We start from the raw sequence: 24,909 nt of genomic DNA, 5'->3' as shown, positions 1-24,909 counted from the left end.
AAAAAAAAAATTAAAATTAAAAAACAGTCAAAGACAAGTTCTCCATTTTCAAGTTGTAAAACGGCCAAGATTTAAGAATACACTTCAAACTTTGGTAGTGGCAATTTGAGACTGCCGGTGTCAAAATTTACGACTTCATAACAGATTAAAGTTGTTGTTGCTTCAAAAAATTTTGAAATTTGCAATTTTGGAATGTTGTTTCATATGTCAAATAATGTTTTTGAATACTTTGAATAATGTTTTTGTCATAATTAATCAAATTACTTACGATTTTAATTAAAAATTATAATTATAATTGAAAACTTCGAATAATCTCACATGTTGAAGATTTTAGTACCCTTATATACTTATTGAAAAATTTGAAATCTGACATACCTCTGTTAAAGCTGGATTCATTGGTTCGTCGTTTTTGAGCTGACTATTTGACAGTTTGAGCAAAAATTTTGTTCACACGTCAAACACTCAAACCGTCAGATCTTTTTTAAAATGCGAGTTTTTTTTTCTTTTTTCTTATGTTTTTGAAGTTTTTCTTGTATTAAAGCTAGTATCGTCATTTTGAAAATATTTTTTTTGAACAGTGTAAAGTTTACATAACAAGCAAAGTTTGACGATGATATTTGACAACTATAGAATGAGAAGTTCTGCTTAAACATCAAGCATTTTTAGATCAAATCTAGCGTCAAATTTCAAATTTTTTATCAATCTCGAAGTATATTCAAGTTAAGAAAAAAGAAAATATAATTTGAATCAACGCAAAAGTAAATAAGTTAAAATTAAAGTCGTATAGTTTTCATCGAATTTATTTCCTGATATTGCATATATATATTCAAGATCAGAAGGTTTTGACAGCTGCTGCCGCAGTTTTGGTTTATCTTATCGATGAAAAAATCGAGGAAGAAAAACAAGAAAATAGTAGGAAAAGAACAAGAAAAATATGGTTTAAACCATCCTTAAGTAAAAGATCCTGTTTTGACATGGAAACACAATTACTACCCGATCTGCTAGAACGCTAGATAGTCGTGAGTCATGTTTTCGATATTTCACCAGAATCAAACATGATACATTTGAATTTCTACATGGCCTGGTTTGTATATTAAATATTCTAATCGGTCCGAATCCAGTTTAGCTGGTCCAGGAAACGATTTCTATCAAGCTGGAATTGGCAACCAACCTAAAATATTTGGCCAGTTGTGCTTCCTATAATTTCAAAATCGACAATTTCTTTATTCGTACCGAAAGTACAAACATAAATATATGACGAGCTGAAAGACGAATTCTTAAAGGTGAAAGCAAACGGTGTCTATCTGTCTGATGTCTATCTGTCAAACAAAGTCTAATGAGAATTCGATGATCTTCTAATTTTTTCATAAAACTAAGTCCGATTACAAACAAAGTCTAACGACGTTTATATATCAAATTTTCATCCAATCAAAGTTGTTGTAATTCTAATCTAACACTTTATTAGAATGCCAAAAACATTTCAAATATAGACCTAATGCTCAAAAATCCAAAAAATTGAACGTTGAATTGGAGTGAAATAAAAATTTTTCAATTATTCAATGTTGAATATTGTGCAGTCCACGGTTTCAGATTGTATAATACCTTTCTGATATTAGGATCAGTTTATTTTATAAATTATTACATTTTTGACGTTCTTTGTATAGTGCTTACCATTTTGATCAATGTTTTAAGCTTAGTATATATTGTGAAAGAAAACATACCAATATAATTAAAATTTTTCTTTCTAAATGTCAAACTAAATCAAACAAAAAACGTCATTATACTCATTATTATGAAGAAAGAAGTTTTCAAAACGAAAATTTGCTAAAAAAACTTTGCTTTTTTTTTACGGAGCAATTAGATTTTTTGGAAAAATTTTTACAACATTAACAGAAATATTTAAATATTAACAAAATTCAACAATTCAAAATTTAGAAACAGGGAATAGTCCAATACGGCGAGGCAATAAATTTCTATCAAAAGTCTAATAAAAAATCAAGGTTTGTAAAAAAGTAAGTATGTAGGTACAATACCCATTATGTGTTTAATATTATAGTGACCAAAGGAAGCAAAGTATTTCGTTTTAATAAGCGTTTTAGTTTATTTGTTGATAAAATGTTAAAAAGGTTTTTTATTTGACGGTTTACATGCTTAAATTAACCTTTTTTTTTAATCAATAGTTTTATGCCTTGTGGAAAATGTTCCGCCCCTTTTTCTGTTTTTAATAGCTTGATATAATTACATTTATTTTCGAAATTATAATAATTTGTGTTTCACCAGTATAAATCGTTTCATATTAGATAAAAAAAGGAACTATGTATCTTATCTAAAATTCTAATCCAATTGTGCAATGCACTGCTGCATACCAATATTTTATTTCGTATTTAGGTAGATATATGTACGTAACAAAATTATTTTTGTTGTATTACGTCGCAAAAATATATATTTGTTCTTTAAATTGTTTAAATGAATATTATACACAAAATAAAAATAGTTTTTCATTAATCATTTCAACTTCAATTTCCTTTCAATGTGACATATTCGATTTATAAGTAGTGTGACTCATAAAAGATAAAGCCTAAAGACTAAAATTAATAGGGAGTTAAGATTACACATATATCTCAAAATTAATAAAACCAAATAAATTCGAAAAGAAAATAAAATACTTTTTTTTTAACCAATTAAATTTAAAAATAAACTGATGTACTTTTTTTCTTTTAGCAAAATATGACAATACCAACACGACCCGCACCGCCACCTCCTCAAACAATTAGTCAGCAACATCAACAACAAAATATAAGTGTAAATCAAAATCATAATTTAGCCAAAATAACGATAACTTTGCCTCCTCCACCTTCAGCGAAAAATAAAGATCGTCAGCCAGATTCATTGTTAAATTCTGTCACACAGTGTTACACATCATCTTCGGGAATAACAGCGCGCGAAAATAACAACTCTAAAACTAAATCGATAACACGAAATTTTCCACAAGCCAAAACTCGGTACGCCCCGAGCACAAGTTGGAATGGTGTTCCTTTTGATTCATCAATTAGTACAACAAATACAAATAATAGAAAAACCCCACCTCCAAGACCACCTCCGCCTAAACTTGCAAATTCAAACGAAAACAAATTTGGGTCTTCAAATGGTCTACCAAAAACTTCTAGACCGCCACAATCTGTAAATGTTTTATCGAATTTGTTTGGTAGAAGAAAATCTCCGTCTATTTTGGGGAGTAGTCAAAAATATCCAACTTCAAAAGGATCCCAAATTACAAATTTACAAGTTTCAAATCATAATCATTATAATAATGCGTTAGGATCTGCAAATAACCTTTTTCCGGATTGGTCGTCAAATCAACAAACATTTTCTCCAACCTTAAATAAATCACCAAATAATATTGATTCGAATGACGTACAACTAATAAGTTTTGATTCCCCACCGAATTCTCCTACATTTACACAGAAATCGAATAGTGATTGTGTTAGCGTTGACAGTTTTAGCTCTGATTCAAATTTTAGTTCTCCACATAATGGAAATGCTTCCCAGCCAGAAAGCGGATTTGAAGATGATTTCAGTACAGCGAATGCTTCAGCAAACTCAACCCAACTAACATCTCCAGTAGATCCATGGGATATAATAAATGAATCGAAAAACGTCAATAATATTAACAACACTAATTTTAATTATATGCATTTAAATAATATGAAAAATATTGATGCCCACCCTATAAGAAATTTGCATATTCTGCAACGAAAAAATAATGAAAATAATGTTGCTGGTGCAGTGCACGAGAAAAATGTAATTTCATCTCAACCAAAATTTGGAATGCCCACAATTATTCGACCAAAGTTACAAAAAGGAGCTGCTCCAAAACCTCCGGGAGTTATAGTAAATCATAATCATATGTCCAAGTTTATCTCAAATTTCGATAATCCACAGAATTTGGACGATCTACAAGACAGTTTTGAAGATAATGATCCACCAATGCCTACCGGTCCACCACCTCCACCACCTTCCAATTTAATAAACTCAGATTTTGAAAATGCCGAAATAAATTTTGATAGTAAATATGATAATTTAGAAATTGATAATTCGCATGAAATACCCTATGGCATAGCCATGTATGATTTTAATAGTGAAGAAGTTGGCGATCTTAATTTCAAAGTGAGTTTTGTATAATAAAATTAAATATATTGAGTTTTTCATACATATATTCTTGTTTTCTTTTTTTTAGGAGAATGATAAAATTTATCTACTTAGCAGATTAAACGAAGAATGGTTTATGGGTAAAAATAAAAAAGGCTGTGAAGGAATTTTTCCTTGTAACTATGTTGATGTAAAAATACCGTTAAAAGAAGAAAAATGTGAGAAATTAGACAACCAAAAGAAAAGTCAATTTGCAAATTCCACATCTAATATTGTAAAAGTTTTGTACACATTTGAAGCATCATACCCAGAAGATTTAACTATTTTGGTGAGAGCAATTAAGAAATATTTTAGTGTAGTAAATAAGAGTACTTATCGAAAATAATTATTAAATTTTCTTTTTGCTTTTAGGAAAATCAAATGGTTAAAATTTTATATCGAATAAATGAAGATTGGCTGTTTGGTGAAATCAACAATAAACAGGGGCAATTTCCAGCAAATTTTGTAGAAAAAATTCCAGATAATTTAATGTGCAAAATGCCTTAGATTTCTTCCTGATTTTTGTTGTCTTAAAACTAGTAGTATGATGATATTAAGACATTAAAACTAAGAAAAAAAAATTTCTGTAACTTAAACAAATTTACTCCTTTTTTTTATAAAATTTTACCAAAACATTTAAAAAATTTTATAAGCTCTACACATTTTTTACATATATTTAAAATTAGAGTTAATGTAATTAAAAAATGGGATAAAATTAAAAAAATAATATGTGCACATATTCGGAATTCCTTTAATTATCTTTGAAATTAATGAGGTTACGATTATAAAAAAAGTGAATAATGAATATAATATTCTCATTGGATATATGAGCATATTTTTTTATAATTTAAAATATATACATATGTATGTATGTGAAGTTTTAGTGATAATTGGATATACATATGTACATTGAATTACACAAACTGATATTCTATAATTAAAAATTAATTTAAATTTTTCAAATTAAGAACGACTTTTAACGTGTCCTTACGAAAAATGGAGTATGCAGTTGTAATTATAAATTACAAATTTCATGAATTTGCATACTTAGAACAAGTTAAATAATGCTAAGGCTAATATTAAAAGAAACTGGAATATTGCATATTTCTTGCACTTCATTTCAATAATTTTTTTTTTTGGAAAAATTTAAGAATTTTTTATTTAAGCATTACGAATATGAAACAATGTTGTTTCATATTCGTAAACCAGATTTTTTCGATGATCTATAATATGCTAATTGTTTTGTGTAAATTACATTGTGTTATTTAGTTTATAATATGACAAAAGTTTTTTGTAAATAAATCATGAATTTTCGAGAACTTAAAAAAGATTTAAATAAACATTGTGTACATTTTTTTTTTCTTTATGTTTGTATTATTAAAAAGAAAATTTAAAATAGATTTAAAAGTGAAAAATTTTGAATCGCTATATTAGATGACGCGTAATGTTTTTCTCGTCACAGTATTTTATTTTCAATCAGCAGTTCACTTTATCACATTTTCAAACCATTAATAAATATAATTTATTATAAAATCATTTTTATGTTTTTCTTTAATATTATATGTATTTCCTTTTGATTACATAGTTTCTAAGACAAAAAAAATAGATAAAGTCCGCGTATCGTCACAGAAGTTTAGTTATTAATAAAATGCGGGTTTCTGTATGTTATGAAACCATAGTTTAATTATCATTTTCTTTTCGGAAAAAGTAGTACATGGCGTTCATAATTTATATTACGAAAAGCATCTTGTTTGCGTTAAAAAACTACGTTTTAAATGTTGTATTTATCTAGTTGTGTTAAAAAATTGAGCTAAAGTTCTTCATGACGGGAAGGGAATTTTTTTAAAATTGCGTTATACAAGTTGTAGAATGCATAAACCGAGACCGTAATTATAACAAGCAAAGCTGTTCCAAAGGCTAAACTTAGAAAATTACCTAAAAAGATTAAAATTACTAAAATTAAATTTCGTGTTATGCTTTCAAATGTTAAATTATACCATCAATTATTCCAGTAGATGAGTGATGTGGCTTTGTCCAAATATCCTCAACTCTTTGATTAGAGTTTCTTGCTTGTGCATTTCTTTCAGCCATTAATCGCTTCATATTGTTTAGTCGTTCTCTTAAAACTTCGACAGACTCAGTGTGATCTGTAATTAAGATGTAAGTATGTATGTATATTTCAACATTACATACATAAATAGGTTAATTTATTAATTTCAAAACATAAACAGGCCATTCTTACCATCAGGCATTTCTTGATAATTAGACATTTTGTATCCGAAAAAAAATGAAAAAGGGAGAATTCTGATGCTGCTAAATAGTAGATGCAATATCTTGTGACCTTAAATATAATATGTGAAAAAATTCGTGCGCATGCATGGCAAATGTTCATTTTCAACGTCTGCTCATTTACATATTTATGTACATATGTACGTATGTTGTTATTTTCTCAATATGCTTTTGGTCATTATAGGTGTCGCGCATAATAATGTCTATGGTCTTTGTATCTAAAAATCAATGTGAAACAATACAGCTATTTGTTTCAAAATTAATAATCATATTATGCAATTATATACATATGTAGTTTGATAAAGAATGCTAAAGTATATGCCTAAAAAATTCGTGAAAATTTAATAAAAAATTTCACCTAAATTTATTGAATATGCAAAATTAATTTCCATTTATAATTACGAGAAACTAACATTATTATTATTATTGACATAAAAATTAATTTTATTGCTCAATTTCAATATTTAATTGTAAATTCATTGTAATATTTATTATATTTCTTCCAACCAAATCGTTTTTTGGGATTCTTGTGGCTATTAACTGGATTTAAATTAGGCATAAGACCAGCTTTTTGAGCCATAGTTACTAAAGATCCAATTTTACGCTGTTGTCTTTTACACAATCCTGTCACTCTTCTTGGCAGCATACATCCGTCATTACGAACGTACTGGCTTAAAATTAAAACATCTGTATGTTTAATCTCCAAACCTAATGTACATTCTGGGCAAAAATTTGCTTTTTTTGCTTCATCCAACAGATCACGAGCTCTGGGAGAATCTTTGTAAACACCCTGAACAATCAATTGCTCACCTTCCTTATTTTCCAAAACTTAAAAATTTTTTTCTATAAATAATTTTTCCTTCAATTTCTAATTTTTTTTTACAGAAACTATACTTACTTTCTTTAATAGAGCATGAGGTTGTAGTGGAAATATGTTTACGAAAAATTGGTGCATAATTATGTCTAACAAGGGAAGTGATTACAAATTTTGGTAATATCATTTTTAATTTATTTGTAAAAAGGATGCTTGTTCTATTCAAATGCTTTTTAGTACTTTTATGTACATATGTGTGTATATATATACAGGTTATGTTTGATTTTAAGTGTCAAATGTAAAATTTGACATAGGCACATGTATACATACTTATATTACACTTGCAAATGTTTATGTTCTTCTAGAATAGAAAATATATACCTTACCTATATAATAAATATATACCATACTTATTTACTAGATTATATTAGTCTAAATGTAATAAAGTTTAATTAATGCCATATTTTTCTAAAAGCTGTTGTTTTCTTTTTCGTAGAACTGCTTCTTCTATCTCTTTTTGTGACGGAACTTCAACATATACAGTTACTCTTGAAATATCTATTTGATTTGGATTTTCGGTATTTACTTCTCCTACTTTTCCTGACCAGCTTTGTTTTGCCTTTTCTATGGCTAATTTTTCAGCTTTTTCCTCGAGGGGAATTAAAATGCCATCATCATCATCTAAATATCCATAATAATCAGCATCTACATCTTTCATCATTTCTGTTCGAGTTTTTCTAGGAGGCGGCGGAGGCTCTTGTTCAAAGAGCTCTCTTACTCCCGGCAAATCTTTAGCTGCACCAAAATACTTATATCCACGATTTCCAGGTACTTCTCTTCCTTCACTATCAATTACTTTTGGTCCATATCGCCTATAATGCGGACCACCTAGATATGATATTTGATTTTCCCAATGCCGTTTTTCTCGCAGTAATTTATTAATTTCGTCATTCAAATCGCGGATTCGAAATTCACCTAGACCTGCATTCTGAATTTGTGCCACCTTCTTTGAAATTTCCCTAATGATTTCCAGGCGATATTTTTCGCATTTAGAAAGATCAGAGCATTCTGAAGCTAGGAATGGTCTTCGATCTTTTTCTCCACTTTCAGCTTCTTTAGCAGCTCTCCAACGCGCGAGCGTTGTCATAGCTTTCTCCGCATTTCTAGCCATCGCGACTTCTTAATTCGACACTTTTTAGTCCTTAAATTTTTTTATTTAATTTATTATTTCATATACTTTAAATTCTCTTCTAAATTCTTCGTACTTCATTCCATACCAGTGTGACCATCTTTTCCTTTTTAATTAAATTTTTTTTAATTTTGTAGGTAGTTTTCTCACTCGTTTAACTTTACTGTTTACACTTCGGTTTGGTAGCAAGTTTTTAGGGCAGCTTAGCTCTTTATATTTAGAATTAGGGCACGTTTTTCTTCCTTTTTTCGCAAATTGTTGAATCGAACTCAACTTTGGTTTTTCAAATTTTCAATTTCATTATTAGTTTATATACCATACTACTTCAATAATTCCATATGTTCTATGACTGTCAAAAAACTGTCAAGTAAAATGTATTAAAACAAGTCCGTTCAGGTAATTTCAAACGCACTTATAAAACATCAAGAGATTTTTCTCTTTATTTTGCCTTGAAATAGCTTCGTTTGAAAACGACAAAACGTACATTCAAACCCTAAATGGCTTTTTCTCTAAAATCTGGGTAATAATTTTATATTCATTCATTTAACATAAACCGAAAATACGTTAAATTTCGAAAATAAATATCACTACATTGTCGAAACATTTTTGATCTTTTAATACTTGCAATATACTTCATAAAATATGTTGATGAACTTAAGCAATTTTGTGTAGGCCTTAATGCGTTATGGTTTTTCATTTTACTTTGGCATAAAAATATATGAATACTTCAAAAAAAAAAAAAAAATTTTTCAGTCCTCCCCGGGGGATTCCACCTCGTCATGGTGGGGATGCTTATGTAGGACTAAAGAACCAAAGAGCGATGTCGGCGGATACTGTATATTTTTACAGTGTCTGGCAGGTGCAACCATGCCGATAAGGTCGAGGGGGAGGACCGTGCTTAAAGATGGAAACAGGCCTTGAGGAACGTAATGCTACTGAATGGAATACCGACGAAGAAATGCGAGCGTTGTCTCGATCTTCGTCATCCACAATGATCCTGTGTGAGGATTATTATGAGATTAGCTCAGAGTTCAACTCACAAGGGGTCAACAGGAGGAGGTTTTACTCGAGCTCTGGGACGAAGGATGGTCGTGACATAACCATCATCAGTAAGACTGACTCCGTTTCGCTGTCGGGAGACGGTGGCATTAGCACCGGGACCGTCAGTGAAGTTGGCTTCAGCAGGATTAATCCGTTTACGGGTGAGGAATCAAGGAACTAGGTATGGGACGCGCGGAACAAGCTACGCAGTGTTAGAAGGAGGCTGCAGCGGCTATCGCTCAAAACCCCGGAGGAGCTTAGTCCTTGGGAGATAGGGCAGGTGGAGAAAGCGAAGGCGATCCTGGACTCGAAGGAGATCAGAGAGGTTGCGAAACCCATGATTCTGGAGAGAAGGAGGCCTGCTGCTCCGGTTTCATCGGGTTCCGGTGTGCCCAACAGGGCTAGAGAACCCGCTGGGGCTGCAGCGAACACCGAGGGAAGGTGGCTCACCCAACCAAGGGTAAAGCCGAGGTTAGGAGGGACCACTCCCATAGGAAGACGGGAGGTTCCGATGACGGTATCCTCCCAAGCATCTCCAAGAAAGGGAAAGGCACAGATTCGCAGGAGGGAGAGGTGAGGCAGGTTGCCATCGTGGATGAAAGCGACCCGGAAGGCAGGTTGGATCATAAGAAATGACAAAGGGTGGAAGAAAGGATCCAGGATGAGCTACTTTTGGGTACCCAAACCCTACGTTGCAGCAGAGAAGGTCCTCAGGCTACTGATTGCACAGAATGGGAAGCTTGGGGCTGAGGATTGGACTGTGGTTGGGGAGAAAGTGGACAACACTTCCTTCTGAGCATAAATAGGAAGTCGTTGCCCTAAATAGAGAAAAATGGCGGATTGATAAGGCTCAGCTTATCCAAGGTGATGCTTAGGATTGTTGGGGCGGGCAGTTCGGGAGATGGAGGTAATCCAAGTCAACCTCCATCACAGTAGGGCTGCTACTGGCAATCTTGTGGGGTACATGAGCGCTAATGTCATCCACATTGCGCTCATTCAGGAGCCGTGGTTAGATGGAAAGGAGAGAATACGAGGCCTGAGGCTTAACGACTATGTCCTGTATTACAAAATCGGAGTAAGTAGACAGAGATCTTGTATTTTCACCAGGAAGGAACTAAAACTTTTTCTTTTAGATAACTTTTGAGACGGCGATACAACTGTGGTGAGGTGGGAAGGATTTGCCTCTTCTTCTGATCTCATGTTATATGCCCTAAAAATTCAGAGAGGCTATCAGGATGTGGAGACATGATGTATTGGTTGGGTGTTAATCAGCGGATGTTAATCAGCGAGGTGAGTCCTTAGTAGATTTTCTTAGTGGTACTAACCTTTGTGTATGTAATAGGGGTTGCGACCCTACTTTCGTCGTTAGGAATAGGAATGAGGTACTAGACTTTACTTTGGCTACTAATTTGGGGAAATTAATGGTCAGTAACTGGATGGTATCGGAGAAGTCTTCCCTCTCGGACCACTGCTGGATTCGTTTTAGGATAAATTTGCAACTGGAGGTGGGGACGTCATTTAGCAACCCTCGAAGGGCAAATTGGGATGGGTATTCGGCGGCCCTGGAATCTGACATGGCTAGTCCGGTACAAGAACTGATAAGAAGGGGTAAGTCGATTGACAGTGCGGTTGAGTGTCTGAGTGCGGCTATGAGGGGGCCTTCGAGGCCAATTGCTCCATTAGCCGCCCTGCAAAGTGTGAAAGACCACCATGGTTGTGTAACAAAATTAGTGAATCCATGAGGAAAGTAAGGAGGCTACCTAATTTGGTGAAGCGGGGTAGCAGCCCATCCATGTGGGATGAATATAAGAAGGAATTGAGGGTTTTTAAGTACAATAAGGAAGGCTAAACGGAGGTCTTGGAGGAGCTATTGCACGTCATTGTAAAATACCAATGAGGTTGCAAAATTAAGGAAACTACTATCGGGGGAGCCCTGGTACCTGGTTTTGTTAAAAGAGATAGTGGTACTTGTGCTGACTCTAGTATAGAAACGTTGGAGGAGCTGATGGGGGTTCACTTTCCAGGATCAATTCCCGAGGGAAAAGGAAGAGCAAAAACCCAAGGGGGTTCCGAGAAGAGGAACGGAGGCTGTACGAGCTTTAGGTAAAGAAATTTTTACGGGGGAGAGGATACAGCGGGCTATTAAGTCTTTTGGCCCCTATAAGTCTCCGGGAACGGATGGGGTGTGGCCTATTATGCTGCGGAGGGCACCGAGAGTGATCATTGATTGGTTGGTGGTAATTTTTTGTAGCTGCCTGTATATGGAGTATGTCCCTAGAGAATGGAGAGAGGCCAAGAGGCTTGGGGTTGCTATGACGGGTGTATGTCGTGGATGTCGGGATGTGTCGGAGGTGGAGGATGTACAGCATATCCTCTGTGCCTGTCCGTTTCTGATGTGGAAGAGAAGGCGTGTCTTGGGGGCTTATTTTTACGATGGCCCGGGGGACCTTTTCGAGGTGTCTCTTGCGCGGCTTTTGGGCTTCGTCAGGGAGATTGGCTGGTTTGGATAGGGGGTCTTGTGTGTCGAACTGCATGGGGGTTGTTGGGTGTTGGGTGTTTTGGGGGTTGCCGATGGGCCTTTTTCTGTTGCCCTAGTGCATGGGCTTTGCGCGGGTGTAGGGGTGGAGCCCCCCTCTCTTACTTACTTGCTTACTTATGCATCAATGCGTACATACATATGTATGTAAATATACTTCATATATCATAGTGATGAACTTAAGCAATTTTGCGTAGGCGTTAGTGCGTTTTGGTATCGAAAAAAAATGCTTTTGAAAAAAAAAATTTTTATTGAAACAATAAAAATTTCAAACAATTTATTGAAATTTAAAAAAATTAACAAAGCCTGAAACGTTTTTTAAAATCAATATTTTAATGTTATTACACAAAACTATAGAGATGTTATCACTAGTAAAATAAAAGAAGATTGAATTTTAACTTCTTGTAACTAAAAATTTGAAAGAATATGATCTTGTGTAAATTCGTTAGCTATGAAGTTTCACTCTTTCTTAGTCTGTATTTATATGTCAGCTGTGGTTCTAACCATATGAGATCCCAAAGTAAGTATGTATGTACATTTTTTAAGGAAAATATATAAATAGGAAATCCCATTAGAAGAAACGTTGATCTATATACACTTCTACAAATACTTGAATAGATGTACAAAAAAATGATCAAAAACGCTTTCAATAATTATCAAACGCAAATCAAACTTAAAATTAAATGACAAAATTATCGAAGCTCCAAATCAAACATTTCCTTTCATGCTCTGTCATATATTTTTACGATAACGAAAATATCATATATACATATAATATTACTTAATGCAATCCTAGTGGTATATGTATATGTAAAACTCAATAGTAAAATAAAAATGATTACTTATAAGTAATACAAACACTTCAAATAAGTTTACCCATTATTATAAAAAGTGTTCATATTTACATATGTATGTATAAACATACCATCCATTTATGTTAAAGTTTAAAAATTGATTTCACTTGTTTCACTAGGCCCTGAAAATTAAAATTTGCGTGGAAGTTAACCAAGTAGTTGAAAAGGTATAACTATTAACACAGGTATGTGTTTCACATGTAACTAATGTGAAATGATTTTGATTAAAATAACAGAAACATGTATGTATGATCTCCAAAAATTGCTTTAATTAATGACCCATTAATGTCGTTCTATTGAACACATTACCCACAAAATTTATCAAAAACTTTATTTTCAAAACTGGTTATTTTAATATTTTAAGCAAATACAAAAATTATGCCGTTTTGCCTATACCCCAAACTTTCCACTATAAATTTAACAAGATTGATCTTTGGAACTATACTTTGGTGATTTGTTTTCAGTAATTTCAACTTCTGTATAGGATTCATGAGATATATGAGGAGGTAATATGGCCACAAAGTCTAAACCAGAGTTTTTAGTAATTTCAAGCACTCCTTTTGTACTCCCAAAAAAGAAACGAAGACATTATTACTGAAAATTTCTTTAGGTTTAATGTTTTCATTGCCTCAACAACAATTTGAGTTCCGGTTGACATTTCCGTAGTTGGCTCCAAATTATTTCGGGTTCCTAAAATAACGCACTCCTTCAACACCATTAAGCAAATTTTTAACATTATCCAATTTTGTAGCATCCCCTTCTACAAGTTCTATTTCTTGTTTTGTCTTAAATGCCTCTGACACTGTACTTAAGTTCCTGTACATTAAATGAACTTTAAATCCTAATATAAAATATGACGCGCTTATAATTATTTCTTAGGAGTTAACTAAAAATTACGCTTTAGGAGTTAACTTAAAATTTTATAGTGAGTTAGTTTCAACCTTTTTTAACAGCATAGTCTAAACACAGCAATTTTATTCATTTTTCGTTATTTCAGATTATTGAATTTAAGTTAGACAAAACATTAGTTAAATTACAGAAACAGGCTTTCTTCTTCGTTTATGTATTCTTAAATTCTGACTGATTGAATTTAGTACTAAATAAGTCATAATCATTATGATTATCATCAAACGCTCTTGTTATATCGTATTTTTATTTTGAAGTTTCTTTGATTTATGTTTGAATGCAGTTTATGTCGTTCAATTTTCAAACGGATTGAATACGTACGTACTTAGTTGAAGTATTTGTAGAAGTGTATATAGATCCAAACATTTTGTAAGCATTTACGAACTTTGTTATGCCAAAAGTTGAACTAAATAACAAAAATTAAAACACCAGAGTATTTTCGAATTAATATTAGATTAGAAATAGTAATACATAAATCAGAATCTGTGATGGAAACTTAACGCTACTTTATCAGAAAGTATTCCTAAATAATTTGATCTATATACACTTCTACAAATACTTCAACTAAGTACGTACGTATTCAATCCGTTTGAAAATTGAACGACATAAACTGCATTCAAACATAAATCAAAGAAACTTCAAAATAAAAATACGATATAACAAGAGCGTTTGATGATAATCATAATGATTATGACTTATTTAGTACTAAATTCAATCAGTCAGAATTTAAAAATACATAAACGAAGAAGAAAGCCTGTTTTTGTAATTTAACTAATGTTTTGTCTAACTTAAATTCAATAATCTGAAATAACGAAAAATGAATAAAATTGCTGTGTTTAGACTATGCTGTTAAAAAAGGTTGAAACTAACTCACTATAAAATTTTAAGTTAACTCCTAAAGCGTAATTTTTAGTTAACTCCTAAGAAATAATTATAAGCGCGTCATATTTTATATTAGGATTTAAAGTTCATTTAATGTACAGGAACTTAAGTACAGTGTCAGAGGCATTTAAGACAAAACAAGAAATAGAACTTGTAGAAGGGGATGCTACAAAATTGGATAATGTTAAAAATTTGCTTAATGGTGTTGAAGGAGTGCGTTATTTTAGGAACCCGAAATAATTTGGAGCCAACTACGGAAATGTCAACCGGAACTCAAATTGTTGTTGAGGCAATGAAAACATTAAACCTAAAGAAATTTTCAGTAATAATGTCTTCGTTTCTTTTTTGGGAGTACAAAAGGAGTGCTTGAAATTACTAAAAACTCTGGTTTAGACTTTGTGGCCATATTACCTCCTCATATATCTCATGAATCCTATACAGAAGTTGAAATTACTGAAAACAAATCACCAAAGTATAGTTCCAAAGATCAATCTTGTTAAATTTATAGTGGAAAGTTTGGGGTATAGGCAAAACGGCATAATTTTTGTATTTGCTTAAAATATTAAAATAACCAGTTTTGAAAATAAAGTTTTTGATAAATTTTGTGGGTAATGTGTTCAATAGAACGACATTAATGGGTCATTAATTAAAGCAATTTTTGGAGATCATACATACATGTTTCTGTTATTTTAATCAAAATCATTTCACATTAGTTACATGTGAAACACATACCTGTGTTAATAGTTATACCTTTTCAACTACTTGGTTAACTTCCACGCAAATTTTAATTTTCAGGGCCTAGTGAAACAAGTGAAATCAATTTTTAAACTTTAACATAAATGGATGGTATGTTTATACATACATATGTAAATATGAACACTTTTTATAATAATGGGTAAACTTATTTGAAGTGTTTGTATTACTTATAAGTAATCATTTTTATTTTACTATTGAGTTTTACATATACATATACCACTAGGATTGCATTAAGTAATATTATATGTATATATGATATTTTCGTTATCGTAAAAATATATGACAGAGCATGAAAGGAAATGTTTGATTTGGAGCTTCGATAATTTTGTCATTTAATTTTAAGTTTGATTTGCGTTTGATAATTATTGAAAGCGTTTTTGATCATTTTTTTGTACATCTATTCAAGTATTTGTAGAAGTGTATATAGATCATTTATATATTTTCCTGATCTATATACACTTCTACAAATACTTCAACTAAGTACGTACGTATTCAATCCGTTTGAAAATTGAACGACATAAACTGCATTCAAACATAAATCAAAGAAACTTCAAAATAAAAATACGATATAACAAGAGCGTTTGATGATAATCATAATGATTATGACTTATTTAGTACTAAATTCAATCAGTCAGAATTTAAGAATACATAAACGAAGAAGAAAGCCTGTTTTTGTAATTTAACTAATGTTTTGTCTAACTTAAATTCAATAATCTGAAATAACGAAAAATGAATAAAATTGCTGTGTTTAGACTATGCTGTTAAAAAAGGTTGAAACTAACTCACTATAAAATTTTAAGTTAACTCCTAAAGCGTAATTTTTAGTTAACTCCTAAGAAATAATTATAAGCGCGTCATATTTTATATTAGGATTTAAAGTTCATTTAATGTACAGGAACTTAAGTACAGTGTCAGAGGCATTTAAGACAAAACAAGAAATAGAACTTGTAGAAGGGGATGCTACAAAATTGGATAATGTTAAAAATTTGCTTAACGGTGTTGAAGGAGTGCGTTATTTTAGGAACCCGAAATAATTTGGAGCCAACTACGGAAATGTCAACCGGAACTCAAATTGTTGTTGAGGCAATGAAAACATTAAACCTAAAGAAATTTTCAGTAATAATGTCTTCGTTTCTTTTTTGGGAGTACAAAAGGAGTGCTTGAAATTACTAAAAACTCTGGTTTAGACTTTGTGGCCATATTACCTCTTCATATATCTCATGAATCCTATACAGAAGTTGAAATTACTGAAAACAAATCACCAAAGTATAGTTCCAAAGATCAATCTTGTTAAATTTATAGTGGAAAGTTTGGGGTATAGGCAAAACGGCATAATTTTTGTATTTGCTTAAAATATTAAAATAACCAGTTTTGAAAATAAAGTTTTTGATAAATTTTGTGGGTAATGTGTTCAATAGAACGACATTAATGGGTCATTAATTAAAGCAATTTTTGGAGATCATACATACATGTTTCTGTTATTTTAATCAAAATCATTTCACATTAGTTACATGTGAAACACATACCTGTGTTAATAGTTATACCTTTTCAACTACTTGGTTAACTTCCACGCAAATTTTAATTTTCAGGGCCTAGTGAAACAAGTGAAATCAATTTTTAAACTTTAACATAAATGGATGGTATGTTTATACATACATATGTAAATATGAACACTTTTTATAATAATGGGTAAACTTATTTGAAGTGTTTGTATTACTTATAAGTAATCATTTTTATTTTACTATTGAGTTTTACATATACATATACCACTAGGATTGCATTAAGTAATATTATATGTATATATGATATTTTCGTTATCGTAAAAATATATGACAGAGCATGAAAGGAAATGTTTGATTTGGAGCTTCGATAATTTTGTCATTTAATTTTAAGTTTGATTTGCGTTTGATAATTATTGAAAGCGTTTTTGATCATTTTTTTGTACATCTATTCAAGTATTTGTAGAAGTGTATATAGATCAGGAAATCCCATTAGAAGAAACGTTTAACCTGCAAACATTTTGTAAGCATTTACGATCTATATACACTTCTACAAATACTTGAATAGATGTACAAAAAAATGATCAAAAACGCTTTCAATAATTATCAAACGCAAATCAAACTTAAAATTAAATGACAAAATTATCGAAGCTCCAAATCAAACATTTCCTTTCATGCTCTGTCATATATTTTTACGATAACGAAAATATCATATATACATATAATATTACTTAATGCAATCCTAGTGGTATATGTATATGTAAAACTCAATAGTAAAATAAAAATGATTACTTATAAGTAATACAAACACTTCAAATAAGTTTACCCATTATTATAAAAAGTGTTCATATTTACATATGTATGTATAAACATACCATCCATTTATGTTAAAGTTTAAAAATTGATTTCACTTGTTTCACTAGGCCCTGAAAATTAAAATTTGCGTGGAAGTTAACCAAGTAGTTGAAAAGGTATAACTATTAACACAGGTATGTGTTTCACATGTAACTAATGTGAAATGATTTTGATTAAAATAACAGAAACATGTATGTATGATCTCCAAAAATTGCTTTAATTAATGACCCATTAATGTCGTTCTATTGAACACATTACCCACAAAATTTATCAAAAACTTTATTTTCAAAACTGGTTATTTTAATATTTTAAGCAAATACAAAAATTATGCCGTTTTGCCTATACCCCAAACTTTCCACTATAAATTTAACAAGATTGATCTTTGGAACTATACTTTGGTGATTTGTTTTCAGTAATTTCAACTTCTGTATAGGATTCATGAGATATATGAGGAGGTAATATGGCCACAAAGTCTAAACCAGAGTTTTTAGTAATTTCAAGCACTCCTTTTGTACTCCCAAAAAAGAAACGAAGACATTATTACTGAAAATTTCTTTAGGTTTAATGTTTTCATTGCCTCAACAACAATTTGAGTTCCGGTTGACATTTCCGTAGTTGGCTCCAAATTATTTCGGGTTCCTAAAATAACGCACTCCTTCAACACCATTAAGCAAATTTTTAACATTATCCAATTTTGTAGCATCCCCTTCTACAAGTTCTATTTCTTGTTTTGTCTTAAATGCCTCTGACACTGTACTTAAGTTCCTGTACATTAAATGAACTTTAAATCCTAATATAAAATATGACGCGCTTATAATTATTTCTTAGGAGTTAACTAAAAATTACGCTTTAGGAGTTAACTTAAAATTTTATAGTGAGTTAGTTTCAACCTTTTTTAACAGCATAGTCTAAACACAGCAATTTTATTCATTTTTCGTTATTTCAGATTATTGAATTTAAGTTAGACAAAACATTAGTTAAATTACAAAAACAGGCTTTCTTCTTCGTTTATGTATTCTTAAATTCTGACTGATTGAATTTAGTACTAAATAAGTCATAATCATTATGATTATCATCAAACGCTCTTGTTATATCGTATTTTTATTTTGAAGTTTCTTTGATTTATGTTTGAATGCAGTTTATGTCGTTCAATTTTCAAACGGATTGAATACGTACGTACTTAGTTGAAGTATTTGTAGAAGTGTATATAGATCAGGAAAATATATAAATGATCTATATACACTTCTACAAATACTTGAATAGATGTACAAAAAAATGATCAAAAACGCTTTCAATAATTATCAAACGCAAATCAAACTTAAAATTAAATGACAAAATTATCGAAGCTCCAAATCAAACATTTCCTTTCATGCTCTGTCATATATTTTTACGATAACGAAAATATCATATATACATATAATATTACTTAATGCAATCCTAGTGGTATATGTATATGTAAAACTCAATAGTAAAATAAAAATGATTACTTATAAGTAATACAAACACTTCAAATAAGTTTACCCATTATTATAAAAAGTGTTCATATTTACATATGTATGTATAAACATACCATCCATTTATGTTAAAGTTTAAAAATTGATTTCACTTGTTTCACTAGGCCCTGAAAATTAAAATTTGCGTGGAAGTTAACCAAGTAGTTGAAAAGGTATAACTATTAACACAGGTATGTGTTTCACATGTAACTAATGTGAAATGATTTTGATTAAAATAACAGAAACATGTATGTATGATCTCCAAAAATTGCTTTAATTAATGACCCATTAATGTCGTTCTATTGAACACATTACCCACAAAATTTATCAAAAACTTTATTTTCAAAACTGGTTATTTTAATATTTTAAGCAAATACAAAAATTATGCCGTTTTGCCTATACCCCAAACTTTCCACTATAAATTTAACAAGATTGATCTTTGGAACTATACTTTGGTGATTTGTTTTCAGTAATTTCAACTTCTGTATAGGATTCATGAGATATATGAGGAGGTAATATGGCCACAAAGTCTAAACCAGAGTTTTTAGTAATTTCAAGCACTCCTTTTGTACTCCCAAAAAAGAAACGAAGACATTATTACTGAAAATTTCTTTAGGTTTAATGTTTTCATTGCCTCAACAACAATTTGAGTTCCGGTTGACATTTCCGTAGTTGGCTCCAAATTATTTCGGGTTCCTAAAATAACGCACTCCTTCAACACCATTAAGCAAATTTTTAACATTATCCAATTTTGTAGCATCCCCTTCTACAAGTTCTATTTCTTGTTTTGTCTTAAATGCCTCTGACACTGTACTTAAGTTCCTGTACATTAAATGAACTTTAAATCCTAATATAAAATATGACGCGCTTATAATTATTTCTTAGGAGTTAACTAAAAATTACGCTTTAGGAGTTAACTTAAAATTTTATAGTGAGTTAGTTTCAACCTTTTTTAACAGCATAGTCTAAACACAGCAATTTTATTCATTTTTCGTTATTTCAGATTATTGAATTTAAGTTAGACAAAACATTAGTTAAATTACAAAAACAGGCTTTCTTCTTCGTTTATGTATTCTTAAATTCTGACTGATTGAATTTAGTACTAAATAAGTCATAATCATTATGATTATCATCAAACGCTCTTGTTATATCGTATTTTTATTTTGAAGTTTCTTTGATTTATGTTTGAATGCAGTTTATGTCGTTCAATTTTCAAACGGATTGAATACGTACGTACTTAGTTGAAGTATTTGTAGAAGTGTATATAGATCGCAAATGAAAGATCCTTACGTAGAAAAGGTAAATATATTTAAAACTATTTATCAAACGCTTTACTTACTTATTTTAGGCTAAACAAATGAATTATCGTTGTCGTTCTGCTTTTAAATTGTTAGAAATTGATAATAAATTTCATATTATTAGACCCGGGGAGGTAATTTTGGACATTGGAGCAGCTCCTGGGAGTTGGACGCAGGTTGCTGTAGAAAGAGCTAATTTAAGTGTTTTTAACAAAAAATTCAAGGGTGTAATTATTAGCGTTGATGTTTTACCATTTGAACCAATTGCCGTAAGTGAAATCAAGTTGATTTGAGTATGAAAGATAGCAATTTATTTTAGGGCGCAACAGCTTTAATTAGAGCAGATATAACTAAACTGGAAACTGTAGAAAAAATCAAGGGCCTTTTGGGGCCCCGCTTAGCTAACTGCATCCTTTCAGATATGGCACCTAACGCTACTGGAATTAAACATTTAGACCACGATAGCATCACTAACCTATGCTATCACGTTCTGAAATTATCATCACTAATATCTGAAGATGGTGGAAACATATTAATGAAAGCTTGGGACGGTGGAAACATAAGTAAATTAGAAAAAGAAATTTTGAAAACTTATGAAATTGTGCGAAGAATTAAACCGAAATCCAGTCGACAAGATTCAGCTGAAATATATTTGTTAGGACAACATTTTAAAAGGCAACATGTGTTATAAAATTTAATCATAGCTTAAAATGTTTATTAAAAATTTATTTTTTGAGAATGTACATTTTTGGTATGTTTTAACAAACCACTTAAAGACTGATAGCATTTTCCGCAATTTTTACATTTATGTGGCTTCACCCCATAATGAGTATTGACGTGGGTTGCTAGGTATTCTTTTCTTTTGAATTCTTTGTTGCAAATGAGACACACAAATTCATATACATCAGAATGAATTTTCTGATGGCGTTTTAAGTCTCCGGATTTCGTAAATGCTCTGCTACATATTTGGCAAGAATGTGGCCGTATGTTGGAATGAATTAACATATGAATATCAACATGTGCACGACGTGTAAACCTATAATTCGAAAATCATTATTTTGCTAATAGTGAAAATTATAGCTTACTTTTTTTTACAGAGATTACATTCAAATTTTTTTTCTGTAGAATGTACGGTGTCATGTTGCCTTAAGCTTGAATTTCTAGTAAACTTTGCTCCGCATTTATCACACTGTATATTTTTTGACTTCTTTGTTTTCTTCCCTATATTTTCTATTTCTAAATGGCAGCTAAAAGAATTTTCGTCTAAATTATCATTAAATAACTCCTGCTTTTCATTGAAATTAAGCTGTCCATTTTCAATCCCTTTGTCTTTTTTCTCATAGATGTCCAAATAGCACAGGAATTTTTTGTTGTCACCTGGATCATCTATTTTTATTAAATCACAAAGTGAACCTGATTCTTCTTCATTTGTGCTATACATTTCAGTAGCAACACTGTTTGTTTCACAAATTTCATCATAGCTTCGCGAAGTGTTTTCTGTTAAATCATTTACATTAACAAAATCGTCTCTCGCATTGCCATTCTCACATTCTTCTATGTATTCTATGTTATTATTTGAGCTTTTCATTGATTTGATGTCATTGTGTTTGAAAATGTTTTGCAATTTTTTATAGGACGCTGTAACTTTTTGTTTAAATTTATAAAATAAAACCAACTTTGAAGAACATTCTTTACAAATTCCCTGAGGATATTCAATACTATTAGTTTTCTCATAATCGTTATTTGTGACAGAAAAAAGAATATCTATCCACTTTTTATTAGGTAAATAGGAATCTGAATTTAAATCAAGCTCTCTATCTTGCAGCAAACATAAACGACATAAACTTTGTAGTCGACATTTATAAATATCCTCGTATTGAGAAGCATTTTTTAAAATTCCTTGTGCCATCAATCAATGCTTAAAGCGTCCTTTTCGTCACAATAGAACAATAAATTTATTGTTTATGATTATTAAGAATTTAAATTTCTTAAATTTAGTTTTTTAAGAACTATTTTATTTATCTTGTCTGAAGTGTCACTCATGGTCGAAAAATTTACAAGTGTGGTGTATTTTCCTGATGACGTCAAATTCAAAATTTATAAAATTGGAGGCCAGTTTTTACAGAATGGTGTTACAAATTTTTTTTAGTTTCGTAATATTTTTTTAAGTTTGCATAGTTGTAGCGTAACTTAAAAAATTATTCCACATAAAGAGGGAAGGAAAAATTAAATATATGTGTGAATTCGATAGAAAAGTGAGTATCGAGTATATCTTCTACATTATCGCATGCCAATATAAATCAATTTTTCGTAATAGCTCGAATTATTCGATAAAGGATTTTCGGTAAAGGGTTCCTATCCCTACATTTTAATCATTTGGTTGATTGCAGATGTTTAACGTTTCTGAAAGGTTGTTATCTGATTCTTGTTCTAGTATTCCAAACTGACAGCAAATAATGAAAGTATAAACACTTCAATAGTAATATAAATTATAAATTGATTTAAATTGTCTATCAAGCTAAATTAATACTTAATAGACAGAATATATTTTATAATAATAAAATAGTTAACGATCGCAAACTATTTGGTTGTGCATACATGCAAATGCTTGGATATAGCAAAAAAGATCGAATCAAAAACGATAGTGTGCAAAATACAAATTTCTAATTAAATTTAACAAAATACGTAATTTTATAATTTAAAATGGTTGACGTTCAACAATTCCTACCTCTAATAAGTATTTCGTGTGGAGTGCTAAATGTTTTAATATTAAAGTAAGTCGGACTTGTTTATTAAAAATTTTGAAGATGTTGAATTTTAGGTGGTCAGATATTCTGGAAGCTGAAGACGTTTCAGGAATAAAACGTCGTTTTTATCACCCGTTTTTACAAGTTATAATAATGTTTCTTGGGCAAATTTTATGTTTAGTTGTATACAAAGCATTATTCATTATACTAAGACGCAGAGGTGTAAGTATTTTGTCAAGAATAAAAAATACTTACATATCTTTGAATATACTTAAAGGATAATTCGGAAAATCTTAATTTCTTAACATCCGGGAATAGAAACTTTTCCCCGTCGATATTTATTTTGCCTTCTCTATGTGACATGGTAGCCTCAACAATGCTTCTAATTGCACTTAATTTCACAAATGCGTCTAGCTGGCAAATATTACGAAGTATGTTTGGGTACAATTTTCAATTATAATATGTATAAACTTACCAAACAAGGTAGGTTTATACATATGTAGATTAAATTATAGAAGTTTACACAACTTACACTTCTAATTTTTTCAGGTGCATCTTTAATTTTTGTGAGCCTATTTGGTGTTATTTATCTTAGTCAAAGTTTAAAAATATATCATTGGATAGGGATTTCAATGGTTATTATTTGTGTTATTATTGTTATATTAACTGATACCGTTAATCCAGTTTTGTATGATTCGAAAGCAGTTTTAACTAGTGATCTTCTTGTTATATGTTCACAAATATTCCAAGCACTGCAAAATGTGTACGATGAAAAATATGTTAAAAGTTTAGATATAACACCAATCCAAGCTGTGGGCTGGCAAGGGGTTTTTGGATTTCTTCAGAGTTTATTCTTATTAATTCCACTTCACTTTATAAAAATTGACCCGCCATTCAACAACAACTCAAATGGTTCAATGGAATTTTTACCCGATGCATTTCACCAGTTCTTCAACTCTGGTACTTTGATTTTAGCTCATCTAATATTTTTGTTATCTGTTGCGTTGCATAACTACGCTGCTGTAGCTATTTTGAAAAGTACATCATCCAGTAATAGGGTTATAATTGACATTTTCCGCATTCTTCCAATTTATTTAATATCTGTGTTAATTGAAAGAGAAATGCTTGGCGTGTCTACAGTGATTGCCTTCTTAATATTATTAAGCGGGATTTTCACCTATAAAAATATAGTTTTTTCACAGATATATGTATGGTTTTTGAGAAAATTAACGCGTCGCAGATATGAAGACATAGAGAATGAAGAAAATGTGATAAGCTCTCCTGCTGATAGCGCCGACATATAGCTTAATCGACTTAATCAACGTTTTGACTTATCATACAGTGACCTTTATAGTAAAATTTTGGGAAAGTTTTAAAATAAATAGACTGATTTTATCAAGTAAAATAAACCCAGTTTAATGTTTTTTGAATATATGTAGATATATTGATTAATAGTTTACAGGATAATTTTGCAATTCCGTCAAGACCAAAAGATGTACACATTTTCTTCCTAAAAATTAGCAGTTATTAGAATTCATAAATTTTGTTTTAAAGCAAAATTT

At 30.8% G+C, this 24,909-nt stretch overlaps 7 protein-coding genes and 2 pseudogenes across 10 annotated transcripts; 4 read left to right on the top strand and 5 right to left on the bottom strand.

Annotated features, from left to right (window-relative positions):
- Positions 1 to 1,784: 1,784 nt before the first annotated feature.
- Positions 1,785 to 5,550, top strand: LOC129616192 (SH3 domain-containing protein 19). 3 transcript variants are annotated; one of them, XM_055531690.1, is made up of 4 exons: positions 1,785 to 2,000; positions 2,722 to 4,167; positions 4,238 to 4,477; positions 4,561 to 5,550. In XM_055531690.1, exons 2-4 carry the CDS (start codon positions 2,728 to 2,730, stop codon positions 4,693 to 4,695), a joined length of 1,815 nt encoding a protein of 604 aa, XP_055387665.1. In that variant the 5' UTR covers positions 1,785 to 2,000; positions 2,722 to 2,727; the 3' UTR covers positions 4,696 to 5,550. The 3 variants fall into 3 exon arrangements, with proteins under 3 accessions (XP_055387665.1, XP_055387664.1, XP_055387666.1); XM_055531689.1 differs by having other exon boundaries at positions 1,785 to 2,012; XM_055531691.1 differs by lacking the exon at positions 1,785 to 2,000 and adding an exon at positions 2,260 to 2,398.
- A 179-nt stretch (positions 5,551 to 5,729) lies between these two features.
- On the bottom strand, positions 5,730 to 6,590 carry LOC129616188 (uncharacterized). The gene is made up of 3 exons (XM_055531681.1): positions 6,431 to 6,590; positions 6,186 to 6,335; positions 5,730 to 6,123 (listed from the first exon to the last, which is right to left on the bottom strand). Exons 1-3 carry the CDS (start codon positions 6,456 to 6,458, stop codon positions 5,999 to 6,001), a joined length of 303 nt encoding a protein of 100 aa, XP_055387656.1. The 5' UTR covers positions 6,459 to 6,590; the 3' UTR covers positions 5,730 to 5,998.
- A 201-nt stretch (positions 6,591 to 6,791) lies between these two features.
- LOC129616187 (28S ribosomal protein S18a, mitochondrial) lies at positions 6,792 to 7,509 on the bottom strand. The gene is made up of 2 exons (XM_055531680.1): positions 7,376 to 7,509; positions 6,792 to 7,305 (listed from the first exon to the last, which is right to left on the bottom strand). Exons 1-2 carry the CDS (start codon positions 7,476 to 7,478, stop codon positions 6,935 to 6,937), a joined length of 474 nt encoding a protein of 157 aa, XP_055387655.1. The 5' UTR covers positions 7,479 to 7,509; the 3' UTR covers positions 6,792 to 6,934.
- LOC129616186 (pre-mRNA-splicing factor ISY1 homolog) lies at positions 7,376 to 8,753 on the bottom strand. Its single transcript, XM_055531679.1, has 2 exons — positions 8,557 to 8,753; positions 7,376 to 8,492 (listed from the first exon to the last, which is right to left on the bottom strand). The coding sequence occupies exon 2, from the start codon at positions 8,460 to 8,462 to the stop codon at positions 7,740 to 7,742; it is 723 nt and encodes a 240-aa protein (XP_055387654.1). The 5' UTR covers positions 8,463 to 8,492; positions 8,557 to 8,753; the 3' UTR covers positions 7,376 to 7,739.
- A 2,342-nt stretch (positions 8,754 to 11,095) lies between these two features.
- Positions 11,096 to 16,489, top strand: LOC129616163 (flavin reductase (NADPH)-like; annotated as a pseudogene).
- Positions 16,490 to 18,175: 1,686 nt separating this feature from the next.
- LOC129616162 (flavin reductase (NADPH)-like) lies at positions 18,176 to 20,423 on the bottom strand (annotated as a pseudogene).
- A 154-nt stretch (positions 20,424 to 20,577) lies between these two features.
- LOC129616214 (rRNA methyltransferase 2, mitochondrial) lies at positions 20,578 to 21,343 on the top strand. The gene is made up of 3 exons (XM_055531726.1): positions 20,578 to 20,601; positions 20,651 to 20,869; positions 20,920 to 21,343. Exons 1-3 carry the CDS (start codon positions 20,578 to 20,580, stop codon positions 21,289 to 21,291), a joined length of 615 nt encoding a protein of 204 aa, XP_055387701.1. The 3' UTR covers positions 21,292 to 21,343.
- On the bottom strand, positions 21,318 to 22,637 carry LOC129616213 (zinc finger protein 383-like). Its single transcript, XM_055531725.1, has 2 exons — positions 21,686 to 22,637; positions 21,318 to 21,636 (listed from the first exon to the last, which is right to left on the bottom strand). The coding sequence occupies exons 1-2, from the start codon at positions 22,507 to 22,509 to the stop codon at positions 21,318 to 21,320; spliced, it is 1,143 nt and encodes a 380-aa protein (XP_055387700.1). The 5' UTR covers positions 22,510 to 22,637.
- An 85-nt stretch (positions 22,638 to 22,722) lies between these two features.
- Positions 22,723 to 24,812, top strand: LOC129616180 (solute carrier family 35 member F6). Of its 2 annotated transcripts, XM_055531668.1 has the most exons (5): positions 22,723 to 22,855; positions 22,918 to 23,374; positions 23,422 to 23,569; positions 23,625 to 23,778; positions 23,897 to 24,812. In XM_055531668.1, the coding sequence occupies exons 2-5, from the start codon at positions 23,304 to 23,306 to the stop codon at positions 24,649 to 24,651; spliced, it is 1,128 nt and encodes a 375-aa protein (XP_055387643.1). In that variant the 5' UTR covers positions 22,723 to 22,855; positions 22,918 to 23,303; the 3' UTR covers positions 24,652 to 24,812. The 2 variants fall into 2 exon arrangements, with proteins under 2 accessions (XP_055387643.1, XP_055387644.1); XM_055531669.1 differs by having other exon boundaries at positions 22,831 to 23,374.
- Positions 24,813 to 24,909: the final 97 nt, after the last annotated feature.

Source organism: Condylostylus longicornis, unplaced genomic scaffold, assembly GCF_029603195.1.
Source record: "Condylostylus longicornis isolate FDR11 unplaced genomic scaffold, ASM2960319v2 ptg000163l, whole genome shotgun sequence".
NCBI lineage: Eukaryota > Metazoa > Arthropoda > Insecta > Diptera > Dolichopodidae > Condylostylus > Condylostylus longicornis.
Note: the sequence above shows the minus strand (reverse complement) of the source record. Positions and strands in the feature narration are given on the sequence as shown.

Excerpts from the sequence above, each read along its gene's own strand:
- LOC129616192 (XM_055531690.1), top strand. The coding sequence starts at position 2,728 with ATGACAATACCAACACGACCCGCACCGCCACCTCCTCAAACAATTAGT. Across the intron at positions 4,168-4,237 it reads TTGGCGATCTTAATTTCAAA|GAGAATGATAAAATTTATCT; the intron begins GTGAGTTTTGTA and ends TCTTTTTTTTAG. Across the intron at positions 4,478-4,560 it reads CAGAAGATTTAACTATTTTG|GAAAATCAAATGGTTAAAAT; the intron begins GTGAGAGCAATT and ends TTTTGCTTTTAG.
- LOC129616188 (XM_055531681.1), bottom strand. The coding sequence starts at position 6,458 with ATGTCTAATTATCAAGAAATGCCTGATG. Across the intron at positions 6,336-6,430 it reads TTATCAAGAAATGCCTGATG|ATCACACTGAGTCTGTCGAA; the intron begins GTAAGAATGGCC and ends TCTTAATTACAG. Across the intron at positions 6,124-6,185 it reads ATCTACTGGAATAATTGATG|GTAATTTTCTAAGTTTAGCC; the intron begins GTATAATTTAAC and ends TAATCTTTTTAG.
- LOC129616187 (XM_055531680.1), bottom strand. The coding sequence starts at position 7,478 with ATGATATTACCAAAATTTGTAATCACTTCCCTTGTTAGACATAATTAT. Across the intron at positions 7,306-7,375 it reads CTCATGCTCTATTAAAGAAA|TTTTGGAAAATAAGGAAGGT; the intron begins GTAAGTATAGTT and ends AAAATTTTTAAG.
- LOC129616186 (XM_055531679.1), bottom strand. The coding sequence starts at position 8,462 with ATGGCTAGAAATGCGGAGAAAGCTATGACAACGCTCGCGCGTTGGAGA.
- LOC129616214 (XM_055531726.1), top strand. The coding sequence starts at position 20,578 with ATGAAAGATCCTTACGTAGAAAAG. Across the intron at positions 20,602-20,650 it reads AAGATCCTTACGTAGAAAAG|GCTAAACAAATGAATTATCG; the intron begins GTAAATATATTT and ends TACTTATTTTAG. Across the intron at positions 20,870-20,919 it reads TACCATTTGAACCAATTGCC|GGCGCAACAGCTTTAATTAG; the intron begins GTAAGTGAAATC and ends AATTTATTTTAG.
- LOC129616213 (XM_055531725.1), bottom strand. The coding sequence starts at position 22,509 with ATGGCACAAGGAATTTTAAAAAATGCTTCTCAATACGAGGATATTTAT. Across the intron at positions 21,637-21,685 it reads TGTAATCTCTGTAAAAAAAA|GTTTACACGTCGTGCACATG; the intron begins GTAAGCTATAAT and ends TTCGAATTATAG.
- LOC129616180 (XM_055531668.1), top strand. The coding sequence starts at position 23,304 with ATGGTTGACGTTCAACAATTCCTACCTCTAATAAGTATTTCGTGTGGA. Across the intron at positions 23,375-23,421 it reads CTAAATGTTTTAATATTAAA|GTGGTCAGATATTCTGGAAG; the intron begins GTAAGTCGGACT and ends GTTGAATTTTAG. Across the intron at positions 23,779-23,896 it reads TAGCTGGCAAATATTACGAA|GTGCATCTTTAATTTTTGTG; the intron begins GTATGTTTGGGT and ends TAATTTTTTCAG.